The 17,217-nt window shown below is 40.8% G+C and overlaps 1 protein-coding gene across 1 annotated transcript in view; it reads left to right on the top strand.

The window, feature by feature from the left end:
- epas1b (endothelial PAS domain protein 1b) overlaps positions 1-17,217 on the top strand; it is a 79,040-nt gene that overhangs the window by 18,205 nt on the left and 43,618 nt on the right. The window contains exon 2 of the mRNA XM_028603296.1: positions 16,755-16,945. Coding sequence (XP_028459097.1) covers positions 16,755-16,945 — 191 coding nt within the window. The remainder of the gene's footprint in view (positions 1-16,754; positions 16,946-17,217) is intronic.

Raw genomic sequence — 17,217 nt, forward strand, 5'->3', positions numbered from 1 at the left:
CACACTAACGAGGAAAAATAGGTTAATAAGCCAGCAACAAATAATATCAAAACAACAACACTGCTCCGACAGTTTTGTCGTCATTACTTAGAATTCCTCATGTGGGGCGAAACTACGCACTATAGCTTTAATTTTGACTTCAAGATTTCCATTTTCATTGTAAATGCATATTGGTTCCATATATCGGTTATCGGTTTCATTCACTGCTAATAAACGGTATCGGTATCGTCCTTGGAAAAACCCGTATCGGTTGGTCCCTAATATCGTTTCCCCAGAGAAGTTTGTCTTTAAACTCCCTGCTATTGTTCCCACTGTTCAGTGCTCCAAGGTTGTAACTAGGGATGCACCGAATCCAGATTTTTGGGGTTTGGCTGAATACCGAATCTACTGGTTAAGATTCTGCCGAATTCCCGAAACCGAATAACGACTCCTACTCCCATCCTCAGTCCATTAACACAGTAAACACATTAATGAAGTAAACAACGTCCACAGCAGTGTATTTTTCATTTTATTTTATTTTAACTGTTGGGTAATGGTAATGGTCGTCTGGTTAACACCAGTTTGTAGCTGTGACTGTCCTTCCTTTGCCGTACCTGAAGTTGCTGCATTCTGGCTGCTGTCTGGAGATTCCTTCATACACAACTCTTATTCTTTCGGATGTTTCATACGCAAATGTCTTAACAGCGGCCATGTTGTGTATAGTTTAGGATCCTCGCCACCACCAGACAAATCGGCGTTGCAAATTGAACCGAACCCCGTCAAAAAACCCAATATTTGGCCGAATCCGAAGGTTGTAATTTAGTTTTTCCTGGAGAATTAGCATTTTGAATGGACAGATCAACCGAGAACCAAAGTTGCCCCCACATACTACATTCAAGAAGACTCAACCCACCTCATTACGGCTGCTTTCTAGTAGCCTCGTGAGACCGTCCTGATCTGGCGAGCTCCAGTTTTCCACTCGCAGATCAGTCTGGCATCTTGAGGCAGAGAAAATTTGGAGCCGTTAGCCAAACGACCGAGCCAATCAGCGTTGGTTTTGAGGCGGGTTAGGTGGTGATAGAAAGATGGTTTATCCAATCAGCTAACCAGTATTTTCAGACAGCGGTAGCCCTAATTCTGTTAGCCGCTCGCTAATGCTTTTTTTCTCTTGGATCCTTCTTTTGGAATATGGTCCGGGAACCTGAAACGGTGCCTTTTATTCCTAAATTCTCGTTACACAAACGGCAAATATCCTTTACCGACATGTTGCTTGCTTGCTGAGCTAACGAGCTATGCTTTGCCTGCAGCAGCAGGGGCGGGCTTGTGGTTGTATTTTCATACGCTTCGTGGATCTGATTGGTTGATTTGGCCCGTCTATCACCAACATAGGTGATAAACAGATGGTTCATCCAATCAAATAACCAGTATTTCTGCCCCTTCCCAAAAGTTCTCCAACGGAAAGTTCCCAGATGGATATGCCGAGCAAATGCGAAGCGATCCATCTGGAGGAGTCAGGTTAGCTTTCTATATCTGTCCGCTAAAATGAATTAATCTTTGACAGCCCAGATCGTTGACACTTTTTTGTTTGTTTTGGTAAAACACTAAATGAGCAATTGATTAAGATAAGATAAGATAAAATGGACTATTAATCCCACACTGGGGAAATTCCTGTGCTACAGCAGCTCAAAAGATTTTTTTTTTTTTACACCCATCAGAATACCACAACTACAATTAAGTAGACATAGGAGAAAAAATATACATAAATTATAAGAAATGGAAAAAATAGAATTAGTTGTTGTAGTAATAATAATAATAATAATAATAATAATAATAATAATAATAATAATAATAATAATAATAATAATAATAAAAAACACACAAACCTTATATATAAACCAACAGACTGGGATAAACATGAGTTGTCATGTTAAACTCATTGTAATGAAAATGTTGGCTTCTTAAATAAATATTATCACAACATTATAAATAATACTGTGACAGTTATATTGTTTTTCCATATACTGTATGGCCGACCGCTAGATTTAGGAATGTTTACATAATTTCAGATGCACACTTGTGTTGCTGTTGAAGCTTAATTTTTCTTTTTTGGCATCTACTGTATTGAGGTAAATAATGAAATTGTTATGATTTTGTTTTGGGGTCATAATGTGGAGACCTATACTTATACTGATGCACATTTTATTAGTGCTGGATTTGACTCATCTTACGTAAAAGCTATACATTTTATATCTCTTTAATTTCTTTATTCGGTCCCGTCTCCTTGCCTGTTAAAAGGGTCAGTTCCCCAAAGTTATAAAACATGTTTTCTCACTTGCCCTTACGTATCCGTACAGATGGTCAGTTACATTTTTGATGATTGATTTCGGTGAGTTAAATAGGACTCATAATATACGTTAGAATATAAAAACATTATACAAAAGAGAAAGAACTCAAACTTCATCTGAAACATCTCTTAGTTGTAGTTGAAAGTGTTTCCAGTAAAACACATGGACAGTCAGTAACTGGGAAACTGTTTACGAGACAGATATCTCAAATAAAAGCTAATATCTGCACGGCATACATAAAACTCTTTCATTTCCCTATTCATTTCCCACATGCAGTGCCAGTTTCAGTCTCAGGCCTGCAGCTTGTTTGGTATTCTGACGGAGGGTCGCTGTGTGGTCAGCCGAGCTCCCTCACACCACCTGTGCTCTCTCTCTCTCCCTCTCTCCCTCCCTCTCTCTCTCTCTCTCTCTCTCTCTCTCTATCTCTCACTCTGTTTCTCTTTCCCTCTTTTTCTCTTCCTCTCTCTCACTGTCTCTTTTTTATGTGTTTCTCTCTCTCCTTCTCTCTCTGTCTCTCTCTTTCTCGCTCTCTCTAACTCTTTTCTCATAATGTCATTTATTTAAGTGTATATGTATGTTATTTATTGGCTTGTTTTGAAAAGAGATTATTTTGTAAATAACGAGTTGGAACATTAATTGAATAAAGTTCCTTTAAAAATCTAAATCTTTCTGTCTCTCTCTCCCTCTCCTTCTCTCTCTCCTCTCTCTCCTCTCTGTCTCCCTCTCTCTGTTTCCCTCTCCTCTCTCTGTCTCCTCTCTGTGCCTCTTTCAATCAGCTAGTCTATCCCGACCATCGGCGTGGCGTGCGTGCGTGTGCGTGCGTGTGTTCGTCTCTTTCATGGACTATCAGAATCATCAGCAATCTCCTGCATCGTTCTTCCCCTGATTGAGTTGAAGTTGGGGCCCCTGTCTGGGATAGCTGTTTGTGTGTGTGTGTGTGTCCAGAACTCTATGTTCCTCAGGATCACAGATTAGCCAGTGCTGTATTGTTGCTCTGTGTTTGTGCTCGACCAGGCGCCACAACTACAGGAAGACCCACCGTAAGCAAGGAAAGGTGTGTGTGTGTGTGTGTGTGCGCCTTCTTGTCTCCTGTTCCTTCCATTGAAAGCGCATTAGGAAAGGATCTTTTAATTGCAAGTATGAAGAGGAGGAATGATTACAGCGAGCAAAACCTGTTTAGTTGTTTGTAAGGGAAGCCAACTATTGTTTTTAAAGTGGACTACAGTGTTTTTTTCCCCTCATGTTTCAGGTGTTTTATGTCTTAAAACAAAAATGAATAAATTATAAAAAAAAAAACAAAAAAAAAAAAAACACTTTAAGTTGCTCTTCCAACAGGCACACTGTTCCTTTAAGACCGAGTTAAGGTGCGGTCAGATGTTCAGGCTTCAGTCGGCGTCAATGAAATCTGTAAAATCTTGAAAGTGATCAGAACATTTCTGCAGTAAATGATCCGTGGAGAGCCTTTATGAACTCTACCTCTGCCTGGCACACACACACACACACACACACACACACACACACACACACACACACACACACACACACACACAGCCTGACACCTGCTCTGGTTACAGCATCTGTTTCCTAGAAGCACCTTTTGTTATCACAACCCTCACATGGAGTTAATGTGGGGCCTGTGTTTCTGTAAATGTGTTTATGTGTTTGAGAGTTAATGTTTGTGTGTGCTTTGCGTTTATGCATGTTGCATGAAAAAGCTGACTATTCATTCTGAACCTGAGTTAACCGTTTGCGTGCAAGATGACAAAACTGAGTGTAAAGAAGTACAAAGGACCCTTCTTAAATGGCTATAGTTTTTCCACGTTGCCTCACTGGCTCGCGTTGGGAAAGGCAGTTTTCGTATGTTAGTGCACGAGCTCTGATGAATCCCGAACGCTGTCCGCATGCAGATGGGAACACATGAAGCGCTTGTGCAGCGCTGCTGCAGGGGAAAGCTGTGTTAACGGTCTCATTACTGCCAGCAGAGAGAGGAACACACACCATTATGTCCTCTCTGTGTTCGCTTTTTCTTTCTTCGCTCGGTTACGATTTGGACTGGGCGCGAGAGCCGAGCGGGGGATCAGGAGCTTTCATTTGTTTGTGTCGTGTATGTGCACATGTCGGACGTCCTCGGGCCCTTCACTGACAAGCTAATCACGGAGAGAGAAAGGGAGGTGATTGAAAAAGCCTGAGGGTGTGAAGAGATTAGAAAAGGGAAAAAAAAATGAATGCGCGCCGAGAGCGGGGAGGCCAGTTTACCGTCACAGCGTCTTCACTGGGGAGCAGAAGAAGGGAAAGTGGGTTTACTTTGCCCAGGAGCTAAACAAAGCGGGCTTCAGGTAGAATCTGGCTCAGCTGCATTGTTCAAATCTGTGGCGGCCTGTTGGGCGGGCAGGGGGGGGTGGCGGATGATGTTGAGTGATTGTTGCAAAAGCAGCATTATAGACGTCAGTAAAAGTTGCAAACGTCAGCTGCTACATTAGCAGGACTTTGTTAGCATCATTTTGCCAGCCGTAGAACGTTTTCTTGTGCGCGTGACAAAGAAGAGTTGCGTATGTGCATAGAGTCCTGAGGAACGCGTTATTCTATTACAGTACAAGGGGGGAAAAAAAATCTGCAAGTCCACTGAAAACATGTCAGCCTGGTAGTAAATCAACACAGAGTTGTATGCTGATAGTGATTGATGGCCAGTTAATCAAAACATTCCTATTGATTTATTGTTAAAAGTAACAGGAGACAGTTTGTTGCCTCTTTTTCATTTTGAGATGTGAACAAAGAAAGATCCAATGCAGTTATTTAGCACGCAATATTGTGTGTGTGTGTGTGTGTGTGTGTGTGTGTGTGTGTGTGTGTGTGTGTGTGTGTGTGTGTGTGTGTGTGTGTGTGTGTGTGTGTGTGTGTGTGTGTGTGTGTGTGTGTGTGTCGCTGTGGTTTAGAGTGACAGCGTTACTTCTGTCACAGAGGTTTCAGAATGCCAGGTATGCATTTTCTACCTCTCTCTCTCTGACCTGTCTGTGTCTCTGTCTCTCTGTCTCTCTCTCTTCGTCTCTATGTCCATCTTTCAATCTATCATTCCCTCAGTGATGGAAGTAGTACTCAAATCCTTAAAGTAAAAGTACCAGTACAACAATGTAAAAATATTCTGTTTATCAGAATTAAAGCAGTATTATTGGGGAAAAAAAACAAACGAAAAAACCTTGTTGATTATAGACTACAGAAAATGTAAGAAGTACAACAGTGCTATCAGTCTTCATCTTACTAACATCTAAATCTCCGACCAACAGCCTCCGTAAAAAAAAAGCTACAATAACGAAAGCAAATGCAGCATTATGAGCACAAACAAACATCTGGGGGGGCTGCAGGTTGACTTCAGATGTCCTTTTAGGGTGACTCATGCAATGTTTGCACGAGTGCAGGTTCAGGATGATGAAAATAGCTGGCAGCCCGCATCGCGAGATGTGCCAATGAATCTGAGCAGAACTAAGAATGTTATCTCTGCTTTGACATCATTTTCTGGCGTGAACAGAAGTCGGAGCTGTGTCTCAAGTCAGCTTTTTAATCCGGCAGCTTCAACTTTGCCGTGTTTGATTCGTGTTTTCATGAAGGTGCCAGTAGGCCGGAGGTCACTACGTTCACTGTTTGGATTGTATTTTCAGTAACCGTATTCTTTTTTTAGCATTTAAGAATACAATTTGAGACTATTTGTTGTCATCTTTTGGCGACTGAGGCTTCATGACTCATTAGCAGTGACGTGTGTGTGTGTGTGTGTGTGTGTGTGTGTGTGTGTGTGTGTGTGTGTGTGTGTGTGTGTGTGTGTGTGTGTGTGTGTGTGTGTGTGTGTGTGTGTGTGTGTGTGTGTGTGTGTGTGTGTGTGTGTGTGGATTCTGTGCGTGGTCAGCGGGTGGTGTGTCAGGTGTGACACAGACTTGGGTTGTGGTATGATTGACCTCGGCTTGTTTGTTTGCCTTCATGTGTTAGTATGTAGCTAAAGGGCAGAGGATGAATCCAGGAAGTGTGTGTGTGTGTTGTCGTCTTTAACTATATTCATGGGGTCCAAAGACTGGGAATACAGTATACTTGTGGGGTCTGGACAGCTTTGTGGGGCCAAAATGCTGGACCCCACAACTTTAAAGGGCTCTTTGAGGGTAAAGACTTGGTTTTAGGATTAGGGTTAGAATTAGGTTATGGTTAGGGCGAGTGTAAGGATTAAGGTTAGGCATTTAGTTGTGATGGTTAAGGTTAGGGTAAGGGACTAGGGAATGCATTATGTCCCCACAAAGACAGAGAAACGCACTACGTGTGTGTGTGTGTGTGTGTGTGTGTGTGTGTGTGTGTGTGTGTGTGTGTGTGTGTGTGTGTGTGTGTGCACGTGTGCGTGTGCGTGTGTCATTGTTAATCATCACAAGACAGTTGTGGCAGGCAGGCAGGCATGCACTTGTCACATATCTCAAATTGGCTGCAGTTGAAGCGTTGGGTCACAAAGCTTCTGTGTGTGTGTGTGTGTGTGTGTGTGTGTGTGTGTGTGTGTGTGTGTTTGCGTGAGAAATATTGCCAGTCCTATTCCTGTTGACTGTCAGGGTTGCTTGTGTTTAACAGAAACACACACCTGCAGCACATTGCAACAGACTATACCGGCTGGGTTTGCTTTGCACTCAAGTTTAAACATTTTGTGCAGCAACGCTCATTTTCACACAGAAGTTTAAACCACAATCGCTAAAAAATACTGAGATTAATAGCTTATGAAATAAGTTCGACATACGTTGACACACTCTCACTCCCAACATGTCAAATGCTGACGCTTGGTCAGGACCTTTTGGCGTAATCTTTCGACGTGCAGTTAAATCCAAGCTGTTCTCATTCCCAATTTGTCACATACTGACGTTTGGTCAGTGGCTCTCAGCGTCAGATACCGACGCACAAGGCACCCTGTAGCGTCTGTATGGAACTAGTCTCGCTAGGAGGGGTCTGGCTAGTCCACACAGCGTTCCGGGATGGGAGAAAAACGTGCTCTGGTTTATTGGCATTTCTTTAAACCAATCACAATCGTCATGGGTGGCGCTAAGCTCCGCGTGGAGCTGCTGTAAAATAGTTGTGCGAGAGAAAACTCTGATTGGACAGATAGTCTAGCTAGCTGTCTGGATTTACCCTGCAGAGATCTGAGGAGCAGTTAACCATAGTCCTCACAAATCCACCAGGAGTTTGAAATGCCAACACAAAGACAGTGGAAGGAAACGGACATTGGTGAAAAAAGACATTAATCCGACGGCGGCACCGGAGCAATCCCGGAAGTGGAACGTCAAGGATATAGACTAGTATGGAACGCACCGGAGCATAGCAGCAGCTCGACCATGGTGCTGTAAGATGACGTAGTATGGACCTTTTTCACAGCAGACATGTTGACTTGTCATAGTAGGAAAAGCACAGCTGAAATTGATAACCTTAACGATGGCTCAGTTCCATCAAGTGTCCCAGTAAGATATTTCAGTGAGTCAGCATGCACAATACCAGGGTCTCTCCTAAGTGGAATGCAGCCATAATTAATGGTTTAATACCAGGGTCTCTCCTAAGTGGAATGCAGCCATCACTTATGGTTTTGAATCCACCTGTGCTTTTCCTACTATCACATGTCAACATGTCTGCTGTGAAAAAGGTCTATAAAGGATTTTTATGAACTGACATTTATTGCTATTCATCAGTTGGAATCCAAGCCAATTTAGATCTGTTTTTAGATTTTTGGTGTGTTTTTCTTTACGCTGCAATCACAAATATTGCCGGAAGATTTCATGTGAATAATATTGTTGAAAAAGTAAAAGGTGCTGTTCAAAAAAAAAAATAATTCTTTTGACTCTGTGCTGTGGACCTGTTCAAAGTATTGTCTGGTAATATAGACACTTTCTTCTTAAAATATTTAGATTTTATTTTCTGCATTTTTCTTTTTCTGCCATTAGTATTGCTTTTTTCCCTCAACTTTATTCTCACTTATGAAATATTATGAATTGTTCTCAGATTTGATTTCTATTCTATTTGCCCATATACCAAAAAGAAATAGGTTTTTATGGGAATAAACTAAAAATAAATACACTTAACATGGATTCTTTATGTGATGATCGCTCACTAGCTTCAGTAAGCGGTTAAAAAATCAAACCGTTTTCCATCATCTCACGAGTGTCAAGTGAAATACTTTCTGATCATTTAGCAGTAAGATGATCAAAGTGTCTTGTGCCAGTGATAATAACAAGATAGTGAACCAATCCTTCATCTCACATCATCCCACTCCCACCTGACTGGCTGAAAAAGGGAATAAAAAAGTTATAAATGGGAGAATAAATCCGGCCTACAAAAGCCTTTTCAAGTGATTTTTGGAGGATGTTTGATAAGTGTCCAACTCTTATTTGGGATGAGTTGAATGACTGACTGGAACAGTAATTGGCTGAACTCGGATAGTTTCTGTGCTGTATTTTCCACATGGCTTGATTGCATGAACTCGGTACCCTCTGCAGTCAGACTGTTGAGTCTAAAAAGCACCGGGCGGCATCCACTATACCAAAAGTACCGCTGTAGTGAAGTTTATTTATACTGCACCTTTCTATCAGACGTCACAAACTGCGTCACAATAAGAGAAAAAAAGAAAAACAATATAAGAGTGGGAAAGCTAAACAAAGGACAAATCTAAACAGGTACTGTACTCTGTACAGTTCCAAATTTTGCTGTGAAATGAATTGTCTCAGAAATAATTGCGATCAGGGTCCATAATTAGCTTTTTTTTTTTTTTTTTTTTTTTTGTCCACCAGCCAAATGTGCTATAGTGAATGTTCAAATTTGACCAGCCACTCAATAGATAACCGACTGTACAGCCTTTTGGGGCAAACTATATAGGGCTGCAACTCACGATTATTTTCATCGTCGATAAATTCATCTTTCGAATTCTTTCTGGATTAATGGATTAGTTGTTTGGTCTACAGCATGTCAAAAAACGGTGAAAATGATGATGTCCTCAAATGTCTCGTTCTGTCCACAACACAAAGATATTCAGTTTACTGTTACAGTGGAGTGAATGTAAATCAATCATTTTCGTGAATAACAAGGCTCTGTGAGATTCCAGATGCTTTGCCTTCTTTGATATGCTTTGGACATCTTTTTGAAAAGCCGTTCGCCAACAGCACGTGGAAAGTTACAGATGATGATGATGATGATGATGATGATGATGATGATGATGATGATGATGATGACAATTCCCCAAAACTTTTGCTTTCATATTAGTTAAGTAAGGAAAGGAAGGAAAGACAAAGGGATGGAAATGAAATAATAAAATAAAGACGCAACGACAATTTTGAAGTAAAGCAGCAGCACTGTACTTACTGTAAGTACAGTACATGGGTAAATCCGAAGTTACTTCTGTGTGTGTGTGTGTGTGTGTGTGTGTGTGTGTGTGTGTGTGTGTGTGTGTGTGTGTGTGTGTGTGTGTGTGTGTGTGAGAGAGTGTGTGAACGTGAGTGAGGGGTCAGTGAGTACATCAGAAGGCTCGGTGCCCTGATGAAGCACCGTGACTCCCATTGTTTCGTATCCTGATACAGTCTGCTGGGACATGCGGCAACAATGGGCCCACACAATCAAAGAGTGGCACTACACACACACACATACACATACACATACACACACTCACACAAACAATTGAAGCTAGCTGTTCCATTTGACTTGAGTGAAGCGGTCAGCGGCTGTCTACTCAGCTGTCTGCGAGGCCGTCCGCTGGCTCAGTAATGAGGATTTGGGTGATGGTCAGTCGGGGTTAATGAGTTTAAACCTCAGCGAGCCGAGCAGGGAGACGCACTGATGGAACATACACTCGATAAGATAAGATAATGGTGCTTCTGTGCTCTGCCTTTCCTGTTAATTGCAGGCCATCTTCTCCTTAAATAGTGTGCTTGCATGTTTGATTATGATATGGTTTCTGTCTCTGTGTTTCTTTAGGGTCTAGATTGTAGCCCGAGGGGAAACTGGGATTTAAAAAAAAATGTCCACCATTGTCACAAGCAACACTGCTGTTGTTGATGTGAAGCAGATGGTTTTCACCTGTTTTTTTATTTAATTATTTATTTTTCATTGCCGCATGGTTTCCCTGTCAAGATGCTACATTTGGTACGGCTGGATTTAATTCAATTAAATTTCATTTATAGTGTCAAATCCAACAGATGTTATCTCAGAACACTTTACAGATAGAGTATGTTTACACCAAACTATAATTTATTTACAGAGACCCCCAAAATGCGAGAACCTTTGTGTGTTTTTAATGGTTGCAAATGGAAATCTGATTTGTTTACCTCCCGCTTTTACTTTAGTGATTTTTTTTTTTTTCATTAGATTTTTACATTTTTCATATATCAGGGTTTCCACAGGGTCTTAGGAAGTCTTAAATTCGCTTAAATATTGTGTTCTAGGTCTTAAATAATTTATTTTCATTGCGAGGTGTTGTAGTTCTTTCTTTCGCTAGTCAAAGTATGATGTCGCTGCATTACGACTACAAATGAGACCAACATGCAACTTATACTGCAGCCAATTGGCTTTTGTGTCATCAACGCGAGTCTCTTTTGGATTGTACCACAGACATGAAATGGTTTTATTCTTCAGCTTTGGGGAAGTGAACGTTAAGCGATACTTGGCTTGAAAGAACGGAATTTAGGGCTTAGTTGATGTGGTGATAAAGCTCTTGAATTTCATTCATAATGGTCTTAAAAAGTCTTCAATTTGACTTGGTGAAATCTGCAGCAACTGTGATATATTGAAAAATAATTGCGTTTTTATGAGAGTGTGTGTGTGTGTGTGTGTGTGTGTGTGTGTGTGTGTGTGTGTGTGTAAACCTATGCTGCTCATCAGTTCATCAGTCATTTGTTGTAGCGTTTCATTCTTTTCTTATCTTTTTGTGAGTTTTGAGTTTCAGCCACAGAATTGATCTCTGTTTGCACGGTTGCGCTTTATCTGGTGCTGCATGTTGCAGCTTTGGCACGGACGTGATCCACTGTGATAAAGTGCGTGTTGTCACCACAGAGGGGGGGCATCTAGAGTTCGGCAGAGCGGAGCCACACCTCACCGTCTGTTGTGGTTTTTTGAAGTTATCGTTGACACGGTGCCTGCAGACAGATCAAAAAGTTGAAAAGCTCTTTGTTCAGGGAGAAGCTGATAAGGGTTTTTACACAACATGCTCCTTTGGGCCCTGTGAAATATAGCGCTCATTCAAACGTGGTATGCAAACTCGTTAATCCTCCTCGTGGGACTCCTCATGAGGCCTGCAGCAACTCTTACAAAACTCGCTCTGTTAACATGTCTTTGGTTTTATGTCTTGTCGAAAATGAAAAATGGCCTTTTAGTTACTTCTTAGGTTCTTGGAAAGCCCCCCCTTGTATTGCACTTCATTTTGATAATGATTACACATTTCCTGTTAACTCATGCTGTGGTCAATAACTTCTGTATTGCACAATGCCCAATTACATAATAACATATCAAATATAACATTGTGTGTGTGTGTGTGTGTGTGTGTGTGTATGTATGTATGTATATATATATATATATATATATATATATATATATATATATATATATATATATATATATATATATATATATATATATATATATATCTATACCAGTACCCTATCAGGCAGTGCACATCCTATAACCATAATGTTAAGTACCACAATTATTTAGTGTTTGTTTGTGTTGCAGTCTTTTTCGTATATAAAACTGAACATTGTTACACACATGTAGAATGTGTACGGTAATTTGTATGTATTCCACGTACTTTTTAGCTGTATGCGCAACAATGACTGCTGCGGTTTGCTTTCAAGCCGGGGAGCGGAGTTCGCTTCCCGGGGAAAACAAAAGACTTTGTTCCTCGGGAGGGTTTTGATAATTACAATCTTTTTTTCCCTAAACTTAACTAGTCGTTTTGGTGCCTAAACTTAACCGAAGCCGCCGCACGACGCTCAGTTTTTGTTGGATAAACTTAACTGTCACGTCCGCTGAAACAAGCGAGACGAGCTCTGTAGCCAGCGTCACTCGACCAGCCGGCGGTCGCCTAATTTCGTAGGATATCATACGAACATTTTCGTACTATTTCGTATAGGGCTGCACGATATGATGAAAATATCTAAATGCGATTTATTTTGACTGATATTGTGGTTGCAATGTGATTCACGATATTGGAAGGAATGAGTTTGTGTCATTTCTCTCATTCATTCTCTTCATTGAAAAATATAAAAAAAATTAAAATGATTACAGTGTGATTTTTGTGAGGTTCTGTACCAAACAAAGATTTATTCTTTAGTCTTTAGAATAGGATTTGTAGGCCTGGACTTCTCTGCAGCACCACAATACTTAATCCAGAATGGTTTGACACCTATTTTGCCTTTAGAAAATATTACATTTGATTTGGATATTGCACTAGTCCATATTGGGAATTCGATACAATTGCGATTAATTGTGCAGGCCTTATATCGTACAAAACCCGTTGATGAGAATGTGTTGAACAATGGCAGACCTACACTGTGAAAATGTGAGCATTAGACAGAGCCCAGAGAAGAGCCAAACTCCATGTGTGTTGTGTCCTAATATGGTTTGTTGTGCTGCTCTCTTGGACCAGAGGTTGAACTTCTGGACTGTCTGTCAGTTTGAGCTTTGATATCAAAATCTGACTCATTTCGTTTCCGAGCATAGAGCCAGAAAAAAAAAAGAAACCATATTCCTGGAAACTAACGAAGAGTTCTGCCTGCTGACACGATTCGGGCAATCTGCAGGTCTCATGCATTGTTTGTGGACAGCGTTTTGCTATAAAAAGAAAGATTTTAAGATTGCAGTCGATTGTTCGAATAAATTAGTTATCTTGTGACCTCATTGCTTTGGCCAAAACAATTTTTTTTCTTTAAACAACAACTGAATTAACCTGAGGAAATGAAAATAAATACTTTGTTCCGCCTCTCTAAGTTGAAAAGAAATTGCCATCTAATAAAACCTATTAGTGACTGCAACCCTCCATGTTTCGTGGCTGGGCTCCAAACACGTAGCATCCTCTTCTGTTTGCAAAATTCAAATTAAGTTGTGCTCAGTAGGCCTCGCTCAATCCAAATCGAAAGGACCAAAGTTGAATAAACACAACCGCTCAACGCTGCACACAGCAGTGCCTTTGACTCACCTGAGTCGGGATTGTTAGGCAGCAGGGTGGCTCAGTGGTTGGCACTACTTCCTCACAGCAAGAAGGTTCTGGGTTCAAACCCAGGTCATCCCAGGCCTTTCTGTGTGGAGTTTGCATGTTCTCCCCATGCTTGCGTGGGTTTGAACCATAACCATAAAGACATGCATGCAAGTAGGACTGCAGTTGCAGTTAGCCGACTGGCTAACAATGGTGCATTTACAGAATTGATTGATTAATTGATTAATGTGCATTGTCCTAATGAGATAAATAAATCTTAATGTATTATTTTAATTGGAAAACAGCGGTTTGGCTGCTGAGTAAAATGTAGTCGAGCGAAGGGAAACCGAGGAAACTGATTTCCACAGCAGTAAGCAGATAGTGTAAGATACAGTGTTCGAACAAGCCACATGTGGCTTTAGAAAAGGTATCGTTGATATATTGACATACTGACCTTTTATACTGGATTCAGACTGAAGTGACAACAACCTGAAACGCCAATTTACAATTTACATGTAAGCAAAAATGATTTTTTTAACTGGGGGACCAGCGAATTTAGATTCAGGAGCTTAACCGGTTTACGTCATCCCCCGGGTTTCAGTGAGTATTTAGGTCTATGTTAAGTCTTAAGTCTACATGATTCCAACATAGCATTAGCCATCCACAGATACAGTTCATCCTAAGGATTCACTCTGCCACATGTATTGTATGTTTACCATTTAAAACCTGATTTTATAAAATCGTGCCAACACTTATTATTTCAGTAGCTTAGTATTCTATCATAAGGCTGCCCTGCATGTTATTGTAGGCCCAGTTTAAAATGCAGTTTAATTTTATACAATTTTTATACAATATGTGTAGGAAGTGAGGGAAATGGGGGCTTTAGAAGGATCTTAAGACACTGTTCATCTCTTATCTCCCTATATATCTCACTTTTGTTAAGTGCAGCTTAATTACTGTGGCAGTGTGACTCGAAGGCTCCGGAATAACTTTGCAGAGAACACAACACTCCCCTGTATTTATTCTCAAAAGCTTATTGTGTTTTAACTTCTGAGTGAACTCTTGTGAAACTAACTGTGGACGATTCATGATGGATTTATGATATTAATAATAATAAATCAGACTGAAAATCAGCTTCTATCCGAGAGCTGTAACCTCTGCTCGCCCCCGACTTCCACAGCTGACTGACTGCTGTGAGCAATTACCACACACACACACACACACACACACACACACACACACACACACACACACACACACACACACACACACACACACACACACACACACACACACAGGTTTGTGGCACTATCTTTGTGGGGACCCGTTATTGACATAATGCATTCCCTAGGCCCTTACCCTAACCTTAACCATCACAACTAAATTCTTAACCTTAACCATTATCCTAACCACAACCATAATTCTATCCCTAATCCTAATACCAAGTCTTAACCCTCAAACAGCCCCTTAAGTATAATGTATACTGGACTCCTGGTTTTTGGACCCCACGAATGTAGTTAAACAAGAACACACACACACACACACACACACACACACACACACACACACACACACACACACACACACAAGGTCATTTTGTCTTGTTTTTGTCCCGTGTCTTTTCTTTAAATTCTTACTATTTACTTTACTTTTTTTACTTGTACTTATGTTGCACACAGCTGAAGAGCTGCTGAACAGATTTTTGTTCTAAGCACAATGACTTTAAAGATCTATTGCATTCCAATGGTGTGTTCACACCAAAAGGGAAGCAAATTTTCTGCGCGGCGCGATCACATACAAAGTTACGGAAGAAGATTAGGGCCACGTGTAAAAAAAGTATTTGAGTTCTGGGTTAAAAGTCAGAAGTGTGACTTCAAAACTTCACATGTTGTATAAAGTCAATGCAAATAATGCAAAATTTGCATTATTAAATTCATGTATTCAGCATTGAGATTCTCCTGCATAGCATAGCCCCGATCGATCCAATCACAAGCATGATTAGATCCTGGTAGAAACATGCTGCGTGCTTATTTGCTCCCTGATGCTGATGAGATTTACTCCTTACTGTAGTTATTGAATTTGGGTATTGAATGGCAATTCGGTCGGTACTTAAAAAGTATGGAATTCGGTACCCAGCCCTAGAAATGTAACTGTAGCACGCATTTCACTATCACTAACGTTATCCACATTCATATTTAGATGCAACAAATGATATCTCCAGCTAAACAAAAAGCTGAATTTAGAACGGAAGTTAGAACGGGAGTACAACGAGGCGTTGCCATGGAGATGATACACCGTCTAAAATTGCAAACAGCCAGAGAAAATGTTACCGTGGTCCTCAAAGTGGCCACTTCCAAGATGGACAGGAGAGTGTGTGATTATGTAATGATGGGATGCCCATTACCAGAGCAGTCAGTCAGCTTAAGGCCTTGGAAATTTTTACCGTTAATTCAAAATGTGACACTTCCATCTAAAATGATATTGAAAATATTATTTAGTTTAAAAGATGTTTAAAACAGCAGCCTACCTTGTTTTATTCAATGGGTTTTTCTTAGAATTATTTTCAAATAAAATTATTTTCTTCTTGGTATGTGGCCGCTAAACCTCTATATATGTGCGCCTGCTCTACCAACTGAGCTAAATGATACCTTCTATTTGAGTTTAAACAAAGCTGAAGTTATGAATTATTTTGACAAATAATAAAGTTACCATTGAGTGGATGATCACAGACTGTCAAAGTTTAGTCAGGATACTGTTAGAAACCATTTTTCAAATGCTACGAAATTTAATAAAACACCCAAAATTCAATGAAATTAGTGATAGATACTTGCGAGGAGCATTGTATGGAACCATCCATGTTATTTGGGGGGCGATTTTCTTGAACTACAACCATATTATCTCATTAATATATCATAAGACATTTCTTAAAAGTAATAGTTTTCTAAGAAGAATGCACATCCCATGTCAGTCAAGTCAGTCTGACATTTATTTCATTTGTAAAGAAGAACATCACGTGGATTTTCTGTTTTTTCTGATTTTGGTCAGACAACGGATATGATGATGAGTCCCCATCGCCGGTACAGTATAAAGAGAAAAATAATAAAAAAATATTGATGCAAGGGAAAAGAATCGATTTAAAAAAAATCGTCTGGGGAAAAAAAGAACCACAATACATAAAAACCTGTTTCCCACCTCTAGTCCCAAACCAAACTGAAGGTGTAACCGTGCTCCTCCTGTCTGTGCTTTCTGTGCAGGAGCAGCTCCGAGCGGCGTAAGGAGAAGTCCCGGGACGCCGCTCGCTGCCGGCGCAGCAAGGAGACGGAGGTTTTCTACGAGCTGGCCCACCAGCTGCCTTTACCCCACAGCACCAGCTCCCACCTGGACAAGGCCTCCATCATGAGGCTGGCCATCAGCTTCCTGCGCACGCGCAGGGTGCTCAGCACAGGTAGGACTGCTGTTCATACACACTGAGACACACACACACACACACACACACACACACACACACACACACACACACACACACACACACACACACACACACACACACACACACACTGGCGCGCACACACACAGACACAAGACACACACAAGCATTCACATACACAGACACATACACAGACACCTGCACGCACGCATGCACAGACAACAGACACACACACACATGCACAGACTCATGCACACACATACACACACATACACACACACGCATATACA

The sequence above is a fragment of the Perca flavescens genome, chromosome 17 (genome assembly GCF_004354835.1).
Source record: "Perca flavescens isolate YP-PL-M2 chromosome 17, PFLA_1.0, whole genome shotgun sequence".
Lineage (NCBI taxonomy): Eukaryota > Metazoa > Chordata > Actinopteri > Perciformes > Percidae > Perca > Perca flavescens.